We start from the raw sequence: 17,680 nt of genomic DNA, 5'->3' as shown, positions 1-17,680 counted from the left end.
CATCTGTCACATGTTTTTTCTTTCATCCTTTCCCCAGGGGAGAAGTGTGTGCGGGGGAGTATTTTGTTTTGGAATTTTAAAAAATTAATAATGTGTAGATACATGTGTGGAATGTTGCTATAAGTTTATGTTAGAGAAGGCAATGTTAAGGAAACGTGCTTTACACTTAGAGCAGAAGGGGATGAGGTTTGTGATGGTCTTTAGTTCCTGTGGGAATTCATTGGCCCAGCCTCTGAGAAGGTTCTGTCTCTCACACAGATGAGTTTTATCCTTATAGAAAATGACATTGTGCCAGAGGAGCAAAGTTGTTGACCATGGTCCTCACCCTAGATGTTTAGGCAATATTTCAGATACCCTGGTTGCAAGCCATGGAGCCCTTGAGAAAAAGGACCGAGAATGTGAACTTAAGTAAACATACTATGGGGAGGCAGTGTGGAGAGTGGAGGGAGAGGTGTGATGTGTTTGCAGTAACCTGTGTTGCTCAGGAGATATGTTGCAGCATTGTGTACCAGTTGGAGGCTTCATGTCCAAGTATGTTGCATTGCTGTGTCAGCTGAGAGGTGACAGAGGTATGAATAACTGAGGCCACTCCACTGTCTGCCAGGATGGGACTGTGATGTCTTGCTCAGGACAGAGAACTGTGAGCCACTATGTTACTACTCTGCCTTAGCAAGAGTGAGAGCTTTGCTGCTGCAAGTATTCTAGAGCTCTTATCATTTATCCTGGCTTGCACTCCGTTTTTCTTTTATTTCTCTTCCTCACAAAAGCTCAGTCACAAGACTGTAGGTAACATCTATTACTATCTTTTCTTTTCTATGGCTTGATATGCAATCATTTTCTGTTGTTTTGTATTTTTCTTTCCCCTAGCCTACCCAATTTCAGGTAACCTTCTGCAATGCATATGGCCACACACTTTGGATCTTTATTTGAACATCAGCCACAGTACCCAGTTCCCTCTTTCCTTGTATTTTTCTCACTGCAAAGGCTGCCCCATAAGACAATTAAGGGGCTACTTGTTGCATGACAGCACTGGGAAAGCCGAGGAGAGGCATCTAATGTATTTGGAGACATCTGTGAATTTCAGTAAGTGCTTTAATTAGAATCCATGTTACTGTAGGACAGGGTTCTGGTGGGAAATCTCCTGGAGGACTCCTTTATACTGAGATCTCTTCCCCAACCTTTTCCACTACCCCATATGTCCTGCTGAGAAGAGTGGTGAAGTTTGCCCTTCCACCTGAAGGAATCCACAGTATCTTAAGGGCATGGCTACACTTGCATATGTAGAGTGCTGTGAGTTAAACCCACCTTCGGAGAGTGCAGTAGGGAAAGCGCTGCAGTCTGTCCACACTGACTGCTGCTTGCACACTGGCCTGGCCACATTTACAGCACTTGCAGCGGCATTCGGAGCAGTGCATTATGGGCAGCTATCCCACAGAGCACCTCTTCCAATTCTGGCACTGTGGCTTGTGGGAAGGGGGCAGGGTGTGTGGGGCATTCTGGGTCCTGTCCCAACACCCCGTGATGCATCGGTTCACATCCCAGCATTCCCTGTGCTTCCTTCCACATTTGGCGCCATCTTTCAACATTTTTTCCCCAGACCAGAAGATCACCGTAGGGGAAGTTGAAATGCCCATTGTGATCCTTGGAGACCCCGCTTACCCATTAATGCCATGGCTCATGAAACCCTACACAGGGAGCCTTGACAGCAGCAAGGAGCGGTTCAACAACAGGCTGAGCCAGTGCAGAATGACTGTGGAGTGTGCTTTTGGCTGTTTAAAGGGCCCGCTGGCGCTCTCTGTATGGGCAGTTGGACCTGGCCGATGACAGCATCCCCACGGTTATATCCGCGTGCTGTACCCTCCATAACATTTGTGAAGGGAAGGGTGAACGATTCATTCAGGCATGGAACTCGGAGGTTCAACACCTGGAGGCTGAATTTGAATAGCCAGAGAGCAGGGCTATTAGAGGGGCCCAGTGCGGGGCTGCAAGGATTAGGGATGCCTTGAGGGAGCAATTTGAGGCTGAAAGCCACCAGGAATGTCTGGTGCCCTGCACGGGAGTGAAATGCAGTGGTTCCAATGTTAGTAGGAATCTGTGTTTGCTAAGGTAACTTGCAGTGCCTGTTTCTTTCCTGGGCTAAGGTATCTTTTACTTTATGCAATAATAAAGAATGTTTTTCAAAGCCAAAAAATCCATTTATTGAAAAGAAAATTCATTTATTGAAAAGAAACACAACTGCTTGGGAAACAGAAAGGGCAAGGGGGTGGGGTGGGGAATGGTATAATCACAGATTTGCATATGTCCTGTCTGGAGTGCTGTGCAATGAGTGCTGCAGTTCAGGATGGTTATACTGCATGGTGATGGGGGTTGAGTGCAGTGGGTAAGAGTCATAGTTTTCAGGGCTGGGTGGTGAAGCTACAGGTGTTGGAGGCAGCTGGTGGCAGTAAGAACCCAGATGTTGGGGAAAGTGGGTTGGAGGTGAAATGGGGGCACAAGGGAAAGAGTTTTGGGACAAGGGCTGCAAGGGGGGGGGCGGGCACGGTAGTGCTCCACCTGCATGGCTACGAGCGCCTGGATAGAGTCTGCTTGGCGCTCCATTATGCTTATCAGCCGATCCGTGCTTTGCTGCCGGAGCACTGCGCTTTTGTGCCAGTGCTCCTCGTTCTGCTGGTGGATCCTCCTTTCACTCTCCTGCCACTCCTGCACTTTTTGATTTTCATTACTTGAATGCTGCATTACTTCATGCAACATGTCTTCCTTGCTTCTACGTGGCCTCTTTCTGATTCTTTGGAGTCTTTCAGCTGGTGATAATACGGATGGCTGAGATCTCAAGGTTGCATCTGTAAAGGCAAAATGCAACACTTAACAGAGGCAGCATTGTTCACACCAGACAGAGCAATGATTCCCCCGTACTTCAGGGCAAGCACAGTCTACACAATAGCATAATTTGCCCGTCCCAAAGCGAGCGCACATAACCCATGGGAGCCCCAAAATGGTGAGAAAGCACAGGGTCAAGCATGACTGATTGTTTCACGGCTGTACTGTCCTCTGGGTTTCTGTGCCATGGGGAGAGCCAACAGCAGCAGGGGGCCCCTATACTGAACACTGTCCCCACATTTTCCATAGGAGTTTGTCCTGGAAGATGTCTCACTGCTGAGGGTGACCTGGGAAGCAAGGGAGGGTCTTCTACTGCAATGCGGCTTCCGCCCTGGCCCATATGCAGCTTGCCTTTGTGCAGCAATGGTCCCCCCGCCCCTAATGGCACAGTGGTGTGGACATGTTAGCCTTATTGGGACAAGGACCACAGTGGCTCTCCCGAGAAACCTGCGCAAGCACATTGCACAGCTTCTGGATGAGACCTTTGAAGAGATCACTGAGGCCGATTACCGCGATGTGAGAGAGCACATCAACGCCCTATTCCGCATCTAGGCATGCATGCAGCCCTAACCTTCCTCGCCCCAAGAGCCCGCCCCGAATAACTTCCTTCCCAAAATAAAAGCCGCTTACCGGGAACCTCCTCTGATGTTTGTCCTTACCCAAGTACCAGCCGCCGCAACTGGCTACCTTCCTCATGGCTTGAGAACAGTTCCTGGTTGCATGCATCTAGGGATTCTGGGGTGCCTTCCTCCGCCTCAGCACACTTGCTCCCGCTTTGCTCCTCCTCCTCCTCCTGCCTTGTTGAACTGGGCTCTGAAGTGTCCATGCTGGTACTCAGACTGGAGGTGGGGTCGCCCCCAAGTATCGCGTCCAGCTCTTTGTAGAAACGGCAGGTCACGGGGGCTGCACCGGAGCGGTTGTTTGCCTCGCAGGCTTTGCGGTAGGCATTCCACAGCTCCTTCACTTTAATCCTGCACTGCAGTGCGTCCTGGTCATGGCCCCTTTCCATCATGTCCCTTGATATCTGCCTGAAGGTATCGTAATTCCTACGGCTGGAGCGCAACTGGGACTGGACAGCTTCCTCCCCCCAACACTGATGAGGTCCAGCACCATGCCATTGCTCCATACTGGGGATCGCCTGGCGCGTGGAGACATGGTCACCTGGAAAGATGCGCTGAGAGCACTCCATGCCTGGATGAGCAAACAGGAAGGGGATTTTCAGAGAATTTAAAGGGTGGGTCTGACGGTTGGTCACCTGAGGGCAGGGCAGTAGAGTTCAAAGTGATGACCAGAGTGGCTAGAACAGGCACTGTGGGACACTTCTGGAGGCTGATCAGAGTGCATTAACAGGAGAGGTCGTCCACACTGGCGCTGCAGCGCCTCAGCAGGGGCGCAGCAAACATTATTCCACTTGCTGAGGTGGAGTACCAGGAGCGCTCTAGCCACGGAGTCAGAGCGCTCTATGTGCCTTGCCAGTGTGGATGGGGAGTGAACTCCTTTATTGCACACTAACTTGCAAGTGTAGCCAAACCCTAAGGCTCTATGCCTCCTATCTTCTTCAAGGAATCATAGGAGGGCTGGATGGGGAGATGCTGTGCCCTCCCTCACCGAGGATCTGAGACCATGCAGAGAAGCCTCAAGGGGGAAAGGATGGTGTCTGCACAGGCATCTGAGGCTCCATCTCATGTGAATGGGGGAGGGGAATCTGTGCATTGAGTTTGTGTGTGTGGGGGGGGGTGCTCTTGTAGGTGGAGCCTACAAGAGCACCACATGGAAATACCTTTTCACGAGAGGACAAGTTTCTGTTGGACCCAAAACACCATCAGTGCTTCACTTTTTTCCTTCTGAATTTTGTAACCCCTTTTGGACTATTCCCACTTTATTAATCCAGGGCAGCAGCTAAACTCAATAATGACACGCTGGTAGCATATTTATATATTTTTGGAAACTGCATGGAATGAGGGTCTCGGGGATGCATAATAACCTTCCAGTTCATGTAATTTTGCCCATAATCCTGCTCCAATTTGGGTTAACATCACTGACTACTAGCAAAGTCACCCATTTTACTACAGTCAGAGTAGACCTGTCTGACCAGACAGGCAGAAATCACTGCAATAACAAGTACATGATCTGCAGAAAATTTAACTGCATATAGTTTGGCTAAGACAGGTGTTGTGAAGCTGGGGTTCGTGAACACGACAGGTGGCAAAAGGGTTGTGACCACCTTGCTCTTCCCATACTGGGGCGAGACATCCCCGACTTTGGAAACCAGCGGGCGCCCCAATTTAGCGCAAAGGCTGCTGGGAAAAAAGGGGCGGGGCAACGGAGAACGGAGGCGGTGACAGTTGGGTCGCGCGGCCGATTGAACTCGCGCGCGCCCCCTTCCCCTCGCGGAGCCCCCGCCCCCCACCTTTCCATGGAGCTGGTGCTGGCGGACACGCTGCTGGGCCTCGCGCAGAGCCCGGACCCCTGCGCGCTGCTGCGGGCGGTGTGCGGCGGGGATGGGGCCGCCCCGCTCTCCGTGGAGCGGGTGGAGACCCTCCGCTTCCTGCTGCAGTGGCTGGAGGCCGGCGGGGCCGGGGGGGAGGCGCTGCGGCGGGCGGCCTGGGAGGTGGCGCTGGGGCGCTGCTGGCCCCTGCTGCGCGGCGGCGGGCGAGCGGACGACCCGGAGCGGCGCCGCCTGGTGAGAGCCGCCTGCGGGGCGCTGCGGCTCTGCGCCCGGCTTTGCGGGGCCCAGCTGGCGGCGCGGCTGGCCGGGGAGGCGCTGGCGGCGCTGCGGGCCGAGCCGCCGGGGGCCGGGCTGGGCGCCGAGGCGGCGGTGGAGGCGCTGGTGGCCGTGGCCCCCGAGCTGCAGGAGCCGGCGTTGCTGGAGCGGGTGGTGGACGCGGCGCTGGCGCTCGTGCGGGCTGGCGGGCGCGAGGCCGGGGAGGAGGTGGCGGCGGCGCTGGTGGCCGGGCGGCTGCTGCCCGCGCTGAGCAGTAACCGCACCGCCCTGGGGCGGGTCTGGGCGGGGCTGCTGCCGGGGCGCGGGGAGGAGGGGGGCGCCGCCGCCCAGCGGGTGAGCCGGACCCTGCTGGCCCTGACAGCCCTGGCGGACCTGTTGTTCCTCGGCCTGGAGGGGGATGGCGGCCGGGAGGGCCCGGCTCTGGACGCTCGGCTCTGCGGGGGCTTCTGGCGAGTGGTGCAGGAGGGACTCACCGACGGGGACGGGCTGTGCCGGAAACGAGCCCGCTACCTGCTGAAGCGAGCGGTGGAGGTGTCCGATCAGCTGCGCACGGACTGCACCTGCCCCCCGGACAATGGAGACGGTACATAGCCCGCACCTGTCAGTCGACTGCCCTTGCTAACCCTCCGGGCACATCTACACATCGGCGACTCTCACAGCTTAGTCTGCCTGCCACCCTTCACGGCCATGTGTGCATTACTGCATTGTGGGGCAATCTGCACAGCCAGCCTGTTCTGCCAGTGCTTGGGTACCAAGATGATAATTGTTCCATAGGTGCCTTGCAGAGTTGTTGGTGTCCGGGAGATTATTGTATTTCTGTCCTCTTGTACTGGGCATTGGGAGGTAGGAAGATAGGCAAATTTGGTTAACCAGTACATGCACAAAAATGGTGTTCGGGTCTGTTTACACCCTGGCATTTGTTACAACTACTTATGAGCTAAGTTGAAACTCTGCAGTTACATGGCTCAGAAACATGTGTTAACCATAAAGTATGGAAACAAACTGTTCATGGAGTCCACCATGTTACAACCTCATTTCAGACTTGGTAAAAATCAGCACAGACAAGCCCTGGGCCCTGCCTAAATAGCCAAGGAAACTAAGCACCTTTCTAATGAACCACTGACCGAGGCTTAAGTAAAGATGGAGGTAGACAGTGGGCAAAGGTGCATTCCAAATTTTGACCCACTTTGTAGCCTATCAGACGATCCTTCGTTTTGCAGAATACTTTCTATGCCAACGCTCTTCACATGATGCCTAGTCAGTCTTGTAGACTATTATGGAAGATTTAACTCAGAAGTCTGGGGGATCACTGGGAAGAGTGCATCTTGAAATATGCACTGTAGGGCTGCTAGGGTTGGCAATTGTACCAGCTGGTTCCCCCTTCTATTCCCCAGTGCTGGAAGCCTGGCTATTGAGGGCTGTCTTGAAATGGCATGGGGAAGGGTTGCTGGCCCTGCTCATGCCTCACCCACTCTGCAAGGTATAATTTAGCACTTGGTGTTTAAGAGGTAGGAGCAAGATTCTCCCTTAACAGTTTCAAATATTTAAAGTCTCAGATTATTTGAAACTTTCAAGATTATTGCACTGTCATTAAAAGCACATGGCATGAGTAGAGAACATGGTTCTGTTTTCTTGGGCTTCCTGTGTAATTGTGGGCAAGCTACTTAAGCGGGTGCAAAATATTAATTAAAAAATAAAATCTGCAATCCAACATCCCCACAAAGTGATAAAACACTCAATCTCTACTTCTGCTGTTGCTAGCAGATTCTGAGAAGTGTCACTTTCATGTCAGTTTACCATTTATACAGCAGGTAACAAAATATGAGTTACTATTATTGGAAAAACAAGTGATGAGATCTGGAAAGAATAGCAAATTCTGACAGGTGATTAGCATAGTCAGAGTTTTCTAGCTAATCTTAAATGGGTTTATCAGAAAAATCTGCATGTTCATATATTTTCACTTCAGCCACATGGGAAATTGCCGTTAAAATTCAGTAGATTGCAAAATTTGATTTTTTTTCAGTCCTTGTTGAGGCAAAACTGTTTATTAGTAGGAATGAAAAGACTGTAGGATCAAGTCCTGTGTTATCACTTCTTGGTGGTGATAACTCATGCTGGAGATGGCATTATATTACTTTTTGCTTGAAGAATAGGAGCAGAAATATCTTTGTAATTTAAACAATTTAATATTTTCAATTAGAACCAAGTCTTTTCTGGTGGTCTGTGGAGAAGAATGACAAACTTTTGCAATTTTGGGAAAATTACATTTTAATAATGGAGACTCTGGAAGGAAATCAGGTAAGCGTACTTTAAGTTTGTGTATAACATGTCGAGTATTTTTGATTATATGTTCATATGCTGAACAGTATTGTCAATCACACATTTTGTTCAGATATCACAAACTAGTAATCTTGCTTTAACAAGCATGTTTAAATAGCCTGTTACAGCTTTATAAGTCTTTTGCCTTAGACTTTTTGGTTTTCACATGCAAAACATTTAACATATAGCTTTTATAAGTTAGTGTGATTGAATTATTTTGGAGTTAGAAACCCCCTCATAATTTCTTTGAGACAACAATCTAGTGGGTAGAGCAGGGGATTGCAGTTGGGAGACCTGATTTGAGTTTGCTGAAAGACTTTGGGTAAGTCACTACTTATCTGATGATGAAAATCAGATTTCATTATTGCATTCAGTTTCCCATCCTTGCACAGTCTCAGTAATTCAGAACTCCAGCTGCCGGGGGAGATTTCCAGCTCACTTCCAGAGTCCACTTGTTCTCTCCGGTCAGGGAGAAGAGGGGGCAAGGTCAGACCCTGGTCTCCTGGCCATGTCTTACTCACAGTCCCAGTCTTCCCCCTATATATTGCTCTGCTTCAGCAACTACTCTCCATTTGCCTTCTTGCAGCCAGTCTCTCCTTCACTCTTCCCCCTGCTGACTGCCAGAGCTTCCCGTTTAAGCAGATCCTCCATAGGGAACATGCCTGGCAGCTGCTGAGAGGTGGGGCCTTCTGGGCAGTATTGTTTCACTACTCCTTTTATCCATAGTGTGGGGTCTGTAAAGCCCATCACTGGATGGTAGGAGCCCCCAACCCCATCCATCTCCCACCCCTCCAATAGCTAGATTTCTTAGGGGAGGTCTGATTTCATGGCCCATGACATGTTTTTCATGGCTGTGAATTTGGTAGGGTCCTATCCATCACCCGTAGTCAAACCATTTGCACTTCTTCACTGTCTAAAATGAAATGTATCAACAGATAGCCTTTACTGAGAGAAATAACTCCTACAATTTTCTTGCTAACTAAACCTTCAAATTTTAGTAAATATATTGTGCTGTTTTATTGAATTGAAAATCTATAAGTTTACAATCATGAATGAAAATGTCAATTGCTGATGGGTAAGTGCAGTGGTTGGTGTGATACAACAGCATGACAGTGAAGGCAGTTCAATAAGAAACCTGTAAACTAACTTTAAGTACCATGCACCAGATCCTAGGATTAATTACAAAAGGTACTGATTCAGAGTAACTCTTAATTTAAATAAAGTTACTCCAGTTTTATACTAGTGTAACTGAGAGCAAATTCTAACCCATAAGTATAGCTATGATACCAACTTTTTGGTTTGAGTGTTGAACTAAATTAATTACGTAAAATCTGCTTTTGAATTTCAGATACATGTTATAAAGCCAGTCTTACCAAAGTTAAACAGTTTGTATGAATATGCATTATCAGAAAAAGGTAAGTTAATTGTTTTCAGACATTATTTTATTTTCATTTGTATGGTAATGTTTTTTCCTTACCATTCACTTGAAACAACTATCTTTTAGCTAGATGTATGTCCTATCCAGAGTTGCTTTTCATATTGATTTATAGACTATCCACCAAACATACTTTGTCAGGGCCCACTGTACTCCGAAGTAATATGGAATCTAATTTTGTGGCAAAACCTCTAATTCTTCTTTGAGTACTCGTGTCTGTTTCACTTAGCTCTGTGTGTGTGTGTGTGGGTTGAGTGCACTTGAGTCAGAGAGTTTTCATGAGCTTCCTGGTGCCTCCAGTTGAGGGTATAAAGGGTAAAATCACCCCACTTCAGTTCCTTCTTATTACGGTATCTGGGAGCATAATGTAGTAAAATCTCATTCCATGGGCAAGTTAGTTATAGAAAGGCAAGGGAGGAGGTGTCATTTGATTCATAAAAATCTACAGAATCATCATTTCAGTGGTGTCACCCTCTGCATTGCGGTGGGTGGACTTGCTGCCAGCTTCAGGTCCTCTGGTTGTTGGAAATTTTGCTAATACAATGTTGTCGGAAATGGACTGAGTTGAGTGTCATTTAAAAGCCCTTTCTCCCACGAATACAAAGCACCAAACATGACAAAACTAGAACAATTATGCAGATATATATTCACGAAAATGTTTGAAAAGCAACTTTTAAAATTATACTTCAACACAGGTATGCATTGTGTATATGAAAAAGACTTTGATCTTTGGTAATCCTAGGGAAGTTAACCTTGACATGTAGGACTGGAAACATTTATTCATCAAAGTCATCATCAGTGTTGTCTCCAGCTATCACTGCTAGACATCATGTAGACTGATAGCCTTCTTTGATAGGATAACGAGTCTTGTGGATAAGGGAGAAGCAGTGGATGTGATATACCTAGACTTTAGTAAGGCATTTGATACGGTCTCGCGTGATATTCTTATCAATAAACTAGGCAAATTCAACTTAGATGGGGCTACAATAAGGTGGGTGCATAACTGGCTGGATAACCATACTCAGAGATCAGAGGGGTAGCCGTGTTAGTCTGAATCTGTAAAAAGCAACAGAGGGTCCTGTGGCACCTTTAAGACTAACAGAAGTATTGGGAGCATAAGCATAACCTCACTTCTTCAGATGCAAGTAATGGAAATCTCCAGAGGCAGGTATAAATCAGTATGGAGATGACGAGGTTAGTTCAATCAGGGAGGGTGAGGTGCTCTGCTAGCAGTTGAGGTGTGAACACCAAGGGAGGAGAAACTGTCTGTATTTGTGCAAGTTTCTTCATGAGGTTGAGTAGTTATTAATGGTTCCCAATCCTGCTGGAAAGGTATAACAAGTGGGGTTCCGCAGGCGTCGGTTTTGGGACCGGCTCTGTTCAATATCTTCATCAACGACTTAGATATTGGCATAGAAAGTACGCTTATTAAGTTTGCAGATGATACCAAACTGGGAGGGATTGCAACTGCTTTGGAAGATAGGGTCATAATTCAAAATGATCTGGACAAATTGGAGAAATGGTCTGAGGTAAACAGGATGAAGTTTAATAAAGACAAATGCAAAGTGCTCCACTTAGGAAGGAACAATCAGTTTCACACATACAGAATGGGAAGTATCAGAGGGGTAGCCGTGTTAGTCTGGATCTGTAAAAAGCAACAGAGAGTCCTGTGGCACCTTTAAGACTAACAGATGTATTGGAGCATAAGCTTTCGTGGGTGAATGCCCACTTCGTCGGATGCATGTAATGGAAATTTCCAGGGGCAGGTATAAATATGCTGGCAAGAATCAGTCTGGAGATAACGAGGTTAGTTCACTCAGGGAGGGTGAGGTCCTCTGCTAGCAGTTGAAGTGTGAACACCAAGGGAGGAGAAACTGCTTCTGTAGTTGGCTAGCCATTCACAGTCTTTGTTTAATCCTGATCTGATGGTGTCAAATTTGCAAATGAACTGAAGCTCAGCAGTTTCTCTTTGGAGTCTGGTCCTGAAGTTTTTTTGCTGTAAGATGGCTACCTTTACATCTGCTATTGTATGGCCAGGGAGGCTGAAGTGTTCTCCTACAGGTTTTTGTATATTGCCATTCCTGATATCTGACTTGTGTCCATTTATCCTTTTACATAGTGACTGTCCAGTTTGGCCAATGTACATAGCAGAGGGGCATTGCTGGCACATGATGGCATATATAACATTGGTGGACGTGCAGGTGAATGAACCGGTGATGATGTAGCTGATCTGGTTAGGTCCTGTGATGGTGGTGTTGGTGTAGATATGTGGGCAGAGTTGGCATCGAGGTTTGTTGCATGGATTGGTTCCTGAGTTAGAGTTGTTATGGTGTGGTGTGTGGTTCCTGGTGAGAATATGCTCAAGGTTGGCAGGTTGTCTGTGGGCGAGGACCGGCCTGCCTCCCAAGGTCTGTGAAAGAGAGGGATCATTGTCCAGGATGGGTTGTAGATCACTGATGATGCGTTGGAGAGGTTTAAGCTGAGGACTGTAGGTGATGGCCAGTGTAGTTCTGTTGGTTTCTTTCTTGGGCTTGTCTTGTAGCAGGAGGCTTCTGGGTACACGTCTGGCTCTGTTGATTTGTTGCCTTAATTCCTTGTGCGGGTATCGTAGTTTTGAGAATGCTTGGTGAAGATCTTGTAGGTATTGGTCTCTGTCTGAGGGGTTGGAGCAGATGTGGTTGTACCTCAGTGCTTGGCTGTAGACGATGGATCGTGTGGTGTGTCCGGGGTGGAAGCTGGAGGCATGAAGGTAGGCATAGCGGTTGGTGGGTTTTTGGTATAGGGTGGTGTTAACGTGGCCATCACTTATTTGTACTGTGGTGTCTAGGAAGTGGACCTCCCATGTAGGTTGGTCCAGGCTGAGGTTGATGGTGGGGTGGAAACTGTTGAAATCGTGGTGGAATTCTTCCAGAGTCTCCTTCCCATGGGTCCAGATGATGACGATGTCGTCAATGTAGCGTAGGTAGAGGAGGGGCGTGAGTGGACGAGAGCTGAGGAAGCGTTGTTCCAGGTCAGCCATAAAAATGTTGGCATATTGTGGGGCCATGCGGGTGCCCATGGCGGTGCCACTGGTCTGGAGGTATATATTGTCACCAAATTTGAAATAGTTGTGCGTGAGGATAAAGTCACAGAGCTCAGCAACAAGTTCTGCTGTGTCATCATCAGGGATACTGTTCCTGACAGCTTGTATTCCATCTGTGTGTGGGATGTTTGTGTAGAGAGCCTCCACATCCATGGTGGCTAGGATGGTGTTTTCTGGGAGATCACCAATGCATTGTAGTTTTCTCAGGAAATCAGTGGTGTCACGGAGATAGCTGGGAGTGCTGGTGGCATAGGGTCTGAGCAGAGAGTCTACATATCCGGATAGTCCTTCAGTGAGAGTGCCAATTCCAGAGATGATGGGGCGTCCAGGATTTCCAGGTTTGTGGATCTTGGGTAGTAGATAGAATAACCCCGGTCGGGGCTCCAAGGGTATGTTGAATTGTTCCTGTGTTAGTGTAGGGAGTGTCCTGAGTAGATGGTGCAGTTTCTTAGTATATTCCTCAGTGGGATCTGAGGAAAGTGGCCTGTAGAATTTGGTATTGGAGAGTTGTCTGGCAGCCTCTGTCTGGTAGTCAGACCTGTTCATGATGACAACAGCACCTCCTTTATCAGCCTCTTTGATTAGAATGGGAAGAGACTGTCTAGGAAGGAATACGGCAGAAAGGGATCTAGGGGTGATAGTGGACCACAAGCTAAATATGAGTCAACAGTGTGATGCTGTTGCAAAAAAAGCAAACATGATTCTGGGATGCATTAACAGGTGTGTTGTGAGCAAGACACAAGAAGTCATTCTTCCGCTCTACTCTGCGCTGGTTAGGCCTCAACTGGAGTATTGTGTCCAGTTCTGAGCACCGCATTTCAAGAAAGATGTGGAGAAATTGGAGAGGGTCCAGAGAAGAGCAACAAGAATGATTAAAGGTCTAGATGACCTATGAAGGAAGGCTGAAAGAATTGGGTTTGTTTAGTTTGGAAAAGAGAAGACTGAGAGGGGACATGATAGCAGTTTTCAGGTATCTGAAAGGGTGGTCATAAGGAGGAGGAAGAAAACTTGTTCATCTTAGCCTCTAAGGATAGAACAAGAAGCAGTGGGCTTAAACTGCAGCAAGGGAGGTTTAGGTTGGACATTAGGAAAAAGTTTCTAACTGTCAGGGTGGTTAAACACTGGAATAAATTGCCTAGGGAGGTTGTGGAATCTCCATCTCTGGAGATATTTAAGAGTAGGTTAGATAAATGTCTATCAGGGATGGTCTATTCTAGACGGTATTTGGTCCTGCCATGAGGGCAGGGGACTGGACTCGATGACCTCTCGAGGTCCCTTCCAGTCCTAGAATCTATGAATCTATGTTGTAACACTGTTATTGTATGAGCGTAGCGCAAACAATATCTTCGTTCAGGGCAGGCTGCTGGCCATAAACTTGTAAGGTGGCAAACATCTGGTCTTTGCAGACAAGCATTTGATTAGCTGAAGGATTGATTTGGGAGCACATGATATTTCACACATAACTGGTGTGATCAGTCTGTTCTCCAAGACCTATCAATGCCTGATAGGGGAGGCTTGCTTTGGATGTGCTTGACCATCCCAGAACCGTTTCATTTCTTGCCTTCTTGATAGCAAGTATAAATGCATCCCTTATCCCTGGCAGTTTTTCTTTGTTTGTCAGTTTCATGGTAAACATCCACCATTGTATCTCTGCAAGTGTTGTAATGTTGGTTTTCAAATGGTAAACGCATGTTATGAACACCTTCAGTCCATTTATGACTGTCTCAGCCATTCCGAGCCCCTTCAGAGTGAGGAGAGAATTTTCGGAGGCTGAATCAGATGCTTTTCAGTAAGATAAGTTGGTTTTTCATGCCAGCCTTCCAGTAGTGTCACATCCTAAAAGGGCGTGGACACCTGGCAGTGCAGCGGCTTTTAATGCTTTGAATGATAGGGACACATTTCTGAGGACTATACAGCAATTCTGATCCCTAGCAGAAGGCACAAAAACAGAATCTTGTGGAAGTCTTGGGTAGAGTCTGGAGACTCTAAATCTGGAGTTTAGTTGCAACTCTCTCTAGGGCATTGATGCAAGATGATGTTAGTGTCTTTTAATGAAGAAACTCCACACTGTTCAGTGGCGTTTGTTACTTCATGTGATGACAAAATTCTTCGAGCAGTTTTTTGCCTGCTGTAGCATTTCCCCTGCAAAGTATGTAGTTAACTTGTCCTTCATGCGAGTGTGAGACAGTAGCTTATTGATTGTGACATGGCCTTCACAACATCCCCTGGCAACGAGTTCCACAGATTGACTGTATTGTGTGAATAAGTACTTTATTTTGTTAGTTTTAAACCTGCTGCCTTTTAATTTCATTGGGTGATGCCTGGTCTTTGTGTTATGTGAAGGAGTAAATAACACTTCCTTATTCATTTTCTTCACACCATTCATGTTTTTATAGATCTCTATCATATCCCCCTTACTTGTCTCTTTTCCAAGCTGAAAAGTCCCAGTCTTTTTAATCTCTCCTCATATGGAAGCTGTTTCATATCCTTAATAATTTTTGTTGCCCTTCTTTGTACCTTTTCCAATTCTAATATATATTTTTGAGATGGGTCAACCAGAACTGTATGCTGTATTCAAAGTGTGGGCATACCATGGATTTATGTAATGGCATTGATATTTTCTGTCTTTTTATTTATCCCTTTTCTAATGGTTCCTAACATTCTGTTAGCTTTTTTTGACTGCCACTGCACATTCGGTGGATGTTTTCAGAGAACTATCCACAGTGTCTCCAAGATCTCTTTCTTGAGTGGTAACAGTAATTTAACCCCATCATTTTTATGTATAGATGGGATTATGTTTTCCAATGTGCATTACTCTGCAAATATCAACACTGAATTTCATCTGCCATTTTGTTGCCCAGTCACCTAGCTTTGTGAGGTCCCTTGGTAACTTTTTGCAGTCTGCTTTGGACTTACCGTATATACTCATTCATAAGCCGAATATTTTTGGTAAAAGAGTGACTTATAAATGGGTGTACACCAAAATTTGATGATTTTAAACTCTATGGAATCATTTAATTGAATATCTAATACATTGTTGTTTTGTTTACCTGGAGCATCTGCAGGCATGGAGCCCCTCAGCTCCCTGTGGCTGCGGTTCGCCGAGAGGATCTTCCCTCTTATCCAATGACTGCTTTGTTTGCTTAAGAGCCTTTGGTGAGGGACCTTGTCAAAAGCTTTCTGAAAGTCCAAGTACATTATATCCATTGGATCACCTTTGTCCACATGTTTGTTGACTGTCCTCAAAGAATTCTTATAGATTGGCGAGGCAGGATTTCTCTTTACAAAAGCCGTATTGGCTCTTCTCCAACAAATTGTGTTGATCTATGTGTCTGATAATTCATCTTGTGCTTTATCTGTGAGGTTATTGATCCATAAGCATTCAAGATCATTTTCTTCTGAGTTATCAGTGACTCTGAGACAGGTAAAGCCATATTTGATGTAGAGTGCCATTCCCTCTCTCCTATTTTGCCCACTCAGTCCTTCCTAAATTGGTTATAACTATTGATGTTAACATTCCAGTTATTTGAATCATCCCACCAGGTTTCAGCAATACCAGTTAGATCAAATTTATGTTCATAAATGAGCAATTCCAAGTCTGTTAGTTAGTTGAACTCCTACTATTAATGCATAGACAATTCAAGCATTTTTTCTTGATTAATTTTGTTCCCAACATCTTGATTTTGTGCCTGCTGATTGCTCATATCTTCTCTTGTTTAGCCTTCTCCTGTTGAACAGGCCTGTGACACATTTTGATTCAATTCTGCAGATATATTTGTTCATGTGTTCCAGCTGCATAAGGAATGTTAAATGAACTGAGCAATCAGTGGGGCTAGCTGCTATGATTGGCAGGATTCATACACAGGTCATTCATTCTGGCACCTCGTGTAGTGCCAAGTTAAAGGCTGATCATGTTGGAATTAGCTATCATTTTATGAGCATTAACTGATAACTCAGTACTGTCAGTTGAGAGCCACAATTTAATTTTGTGATGGCTGCATTTTTGACATGCTTGTGCTAAAGTATAATTAAAAAAAAGTTGATTGTTTTAAACATTTTCTTGACTATATATCTACATAATTGTTCTAAGTTTGTCGTGTTTGGTACCATTGTATTTGTGGAAAAAAGGGCTTTCAAAGGATACCCAATTCTACCCGTTTCTGATGACATTGTACTAGCAAAATTTCCACCAATCGGAGGACTTGGAGCTGGAGTAGCAAATCTTCCCTGTCATGATACACAGGGTGACACCACTGAAATGATGATTCTGTAGATTTTTATGAATCAAATGACACCACCTTTACCTTTCTGTCATTAACTTGCCCATAGAATTATTCATGATCTCAGACTGAATTGCCTGTGCCTAGGAGTTGGAGCTCCCTGTGTGTCTGGTGCCAATGGCCCTCTCTCTCTCTCACATGTTTATCACTTACTGTCTTGTAAATGTTAGTGTAAATAGAGTAGTGTTAGTAGATTGCTTACTAGTTTTAATTATTCTTTCATTCGGGATGGGACTTTCCTTTGATATTTTTATCAAAGCCTCCAGCATTAGCTTTGAAATGCAGAAGTCCGTGGCCTTCAAGCACTGTCCTTCCTGCAGGGCTGTTATGCCACAAGTGAGCGATGCTTACATCAGATGCCTCATATTCTTGGGAGAGGGGCATGTGAGAGAGAAATGTAGCATCTGCAAGTCATTCAAGAAGAGGACACAGAAATAACAGGAGGTGTGTTTGAGGGACTACTTTATTGAACAATCAATGCATCCAGCCCCTGATCTAGTCCATACAGAAGTTGGCAGAGCTGAGTATATACTGACTAGAAGTGCCCCTGAAGCTCTGCATCTGCTTCCCCTGACAAGGATTCAAAGACTCCTAGATTGCATGAGGAGAAGAGATGTCACCTTCGCTAGGATCTTCTCACAAGGTTCCAAAGACTGTTTGTTCTTTGGAACAAAAACTTGAATCAAGACCCAAGAAGGGCTACTCAAGCACTTGAGACTCGGGTCATCGTCACTCCTCGCACACATCATCTCTTGAGTCCTACGGTACCAAGGTCAGAGTGAGAACTATGGCTCAACTCCCCCTGCTACTGTCTGAAGTGAGACATGACCTACCGGTGCCGTTGATCTCAGTGCTGACAGTCATTGCTGTTTAGACCAATACCTGCAGCAAAGTTACTTATTCTATCACCATGAAATTCCTTTAATTCTCATCCCTCCCACCTCACAAATAGGCCCATTTCC

General features: G+C 46.3%; 1 protein-coding gene across 1 annotated transcript in view; it reads left to right on the top strand.

The window, feature by feature from the left end:
* Positions 1 to 5,293: 5,293 nt before the first annotated feature.
* Positions 5,294 to 17,680, top strand: part of TARBP1 (TAR (HIV-1) RNA binding protein 1) — a 102,117-nt gene continuing 89,730 nt past the window's right edge. Inside the window, exons 1-3 of the mRNA XM_065401541.1 lie at positions 5,294 to 6,185; positions 7,803 to 7,900; positions 9,270 to 9,336. Coding sequence (XP_065257613.1) covers positions 5,294 to 6,185; positions 7,803 to 7,900; positions 9,270 to 9,336 — 1,057 coding nt within the window. The remainder of the gene's footprint in view (positions 6,186 to 7,802; positions 7,901 to 9,269; positions 9,337 to 17,680) is intronic.

This window comes from Emys orbicularis, chromosome 3 (assembly GCF_028017835.1).
Source record: "Emys orbicularis isolate rEmyOrb1 chromosome 3, rEmyOrb1.hap1, whole genome shotgun sequence".
Classification (NCBI taxonomy): domain Eukaryota; kingdom Metazoa; phylum Chordata; order Testudines; family Emydidae; genus Emys; species Emys orbicularis.
This window is presented reverse-complemented; position numbering and strand designations above follow the sequence as displayed.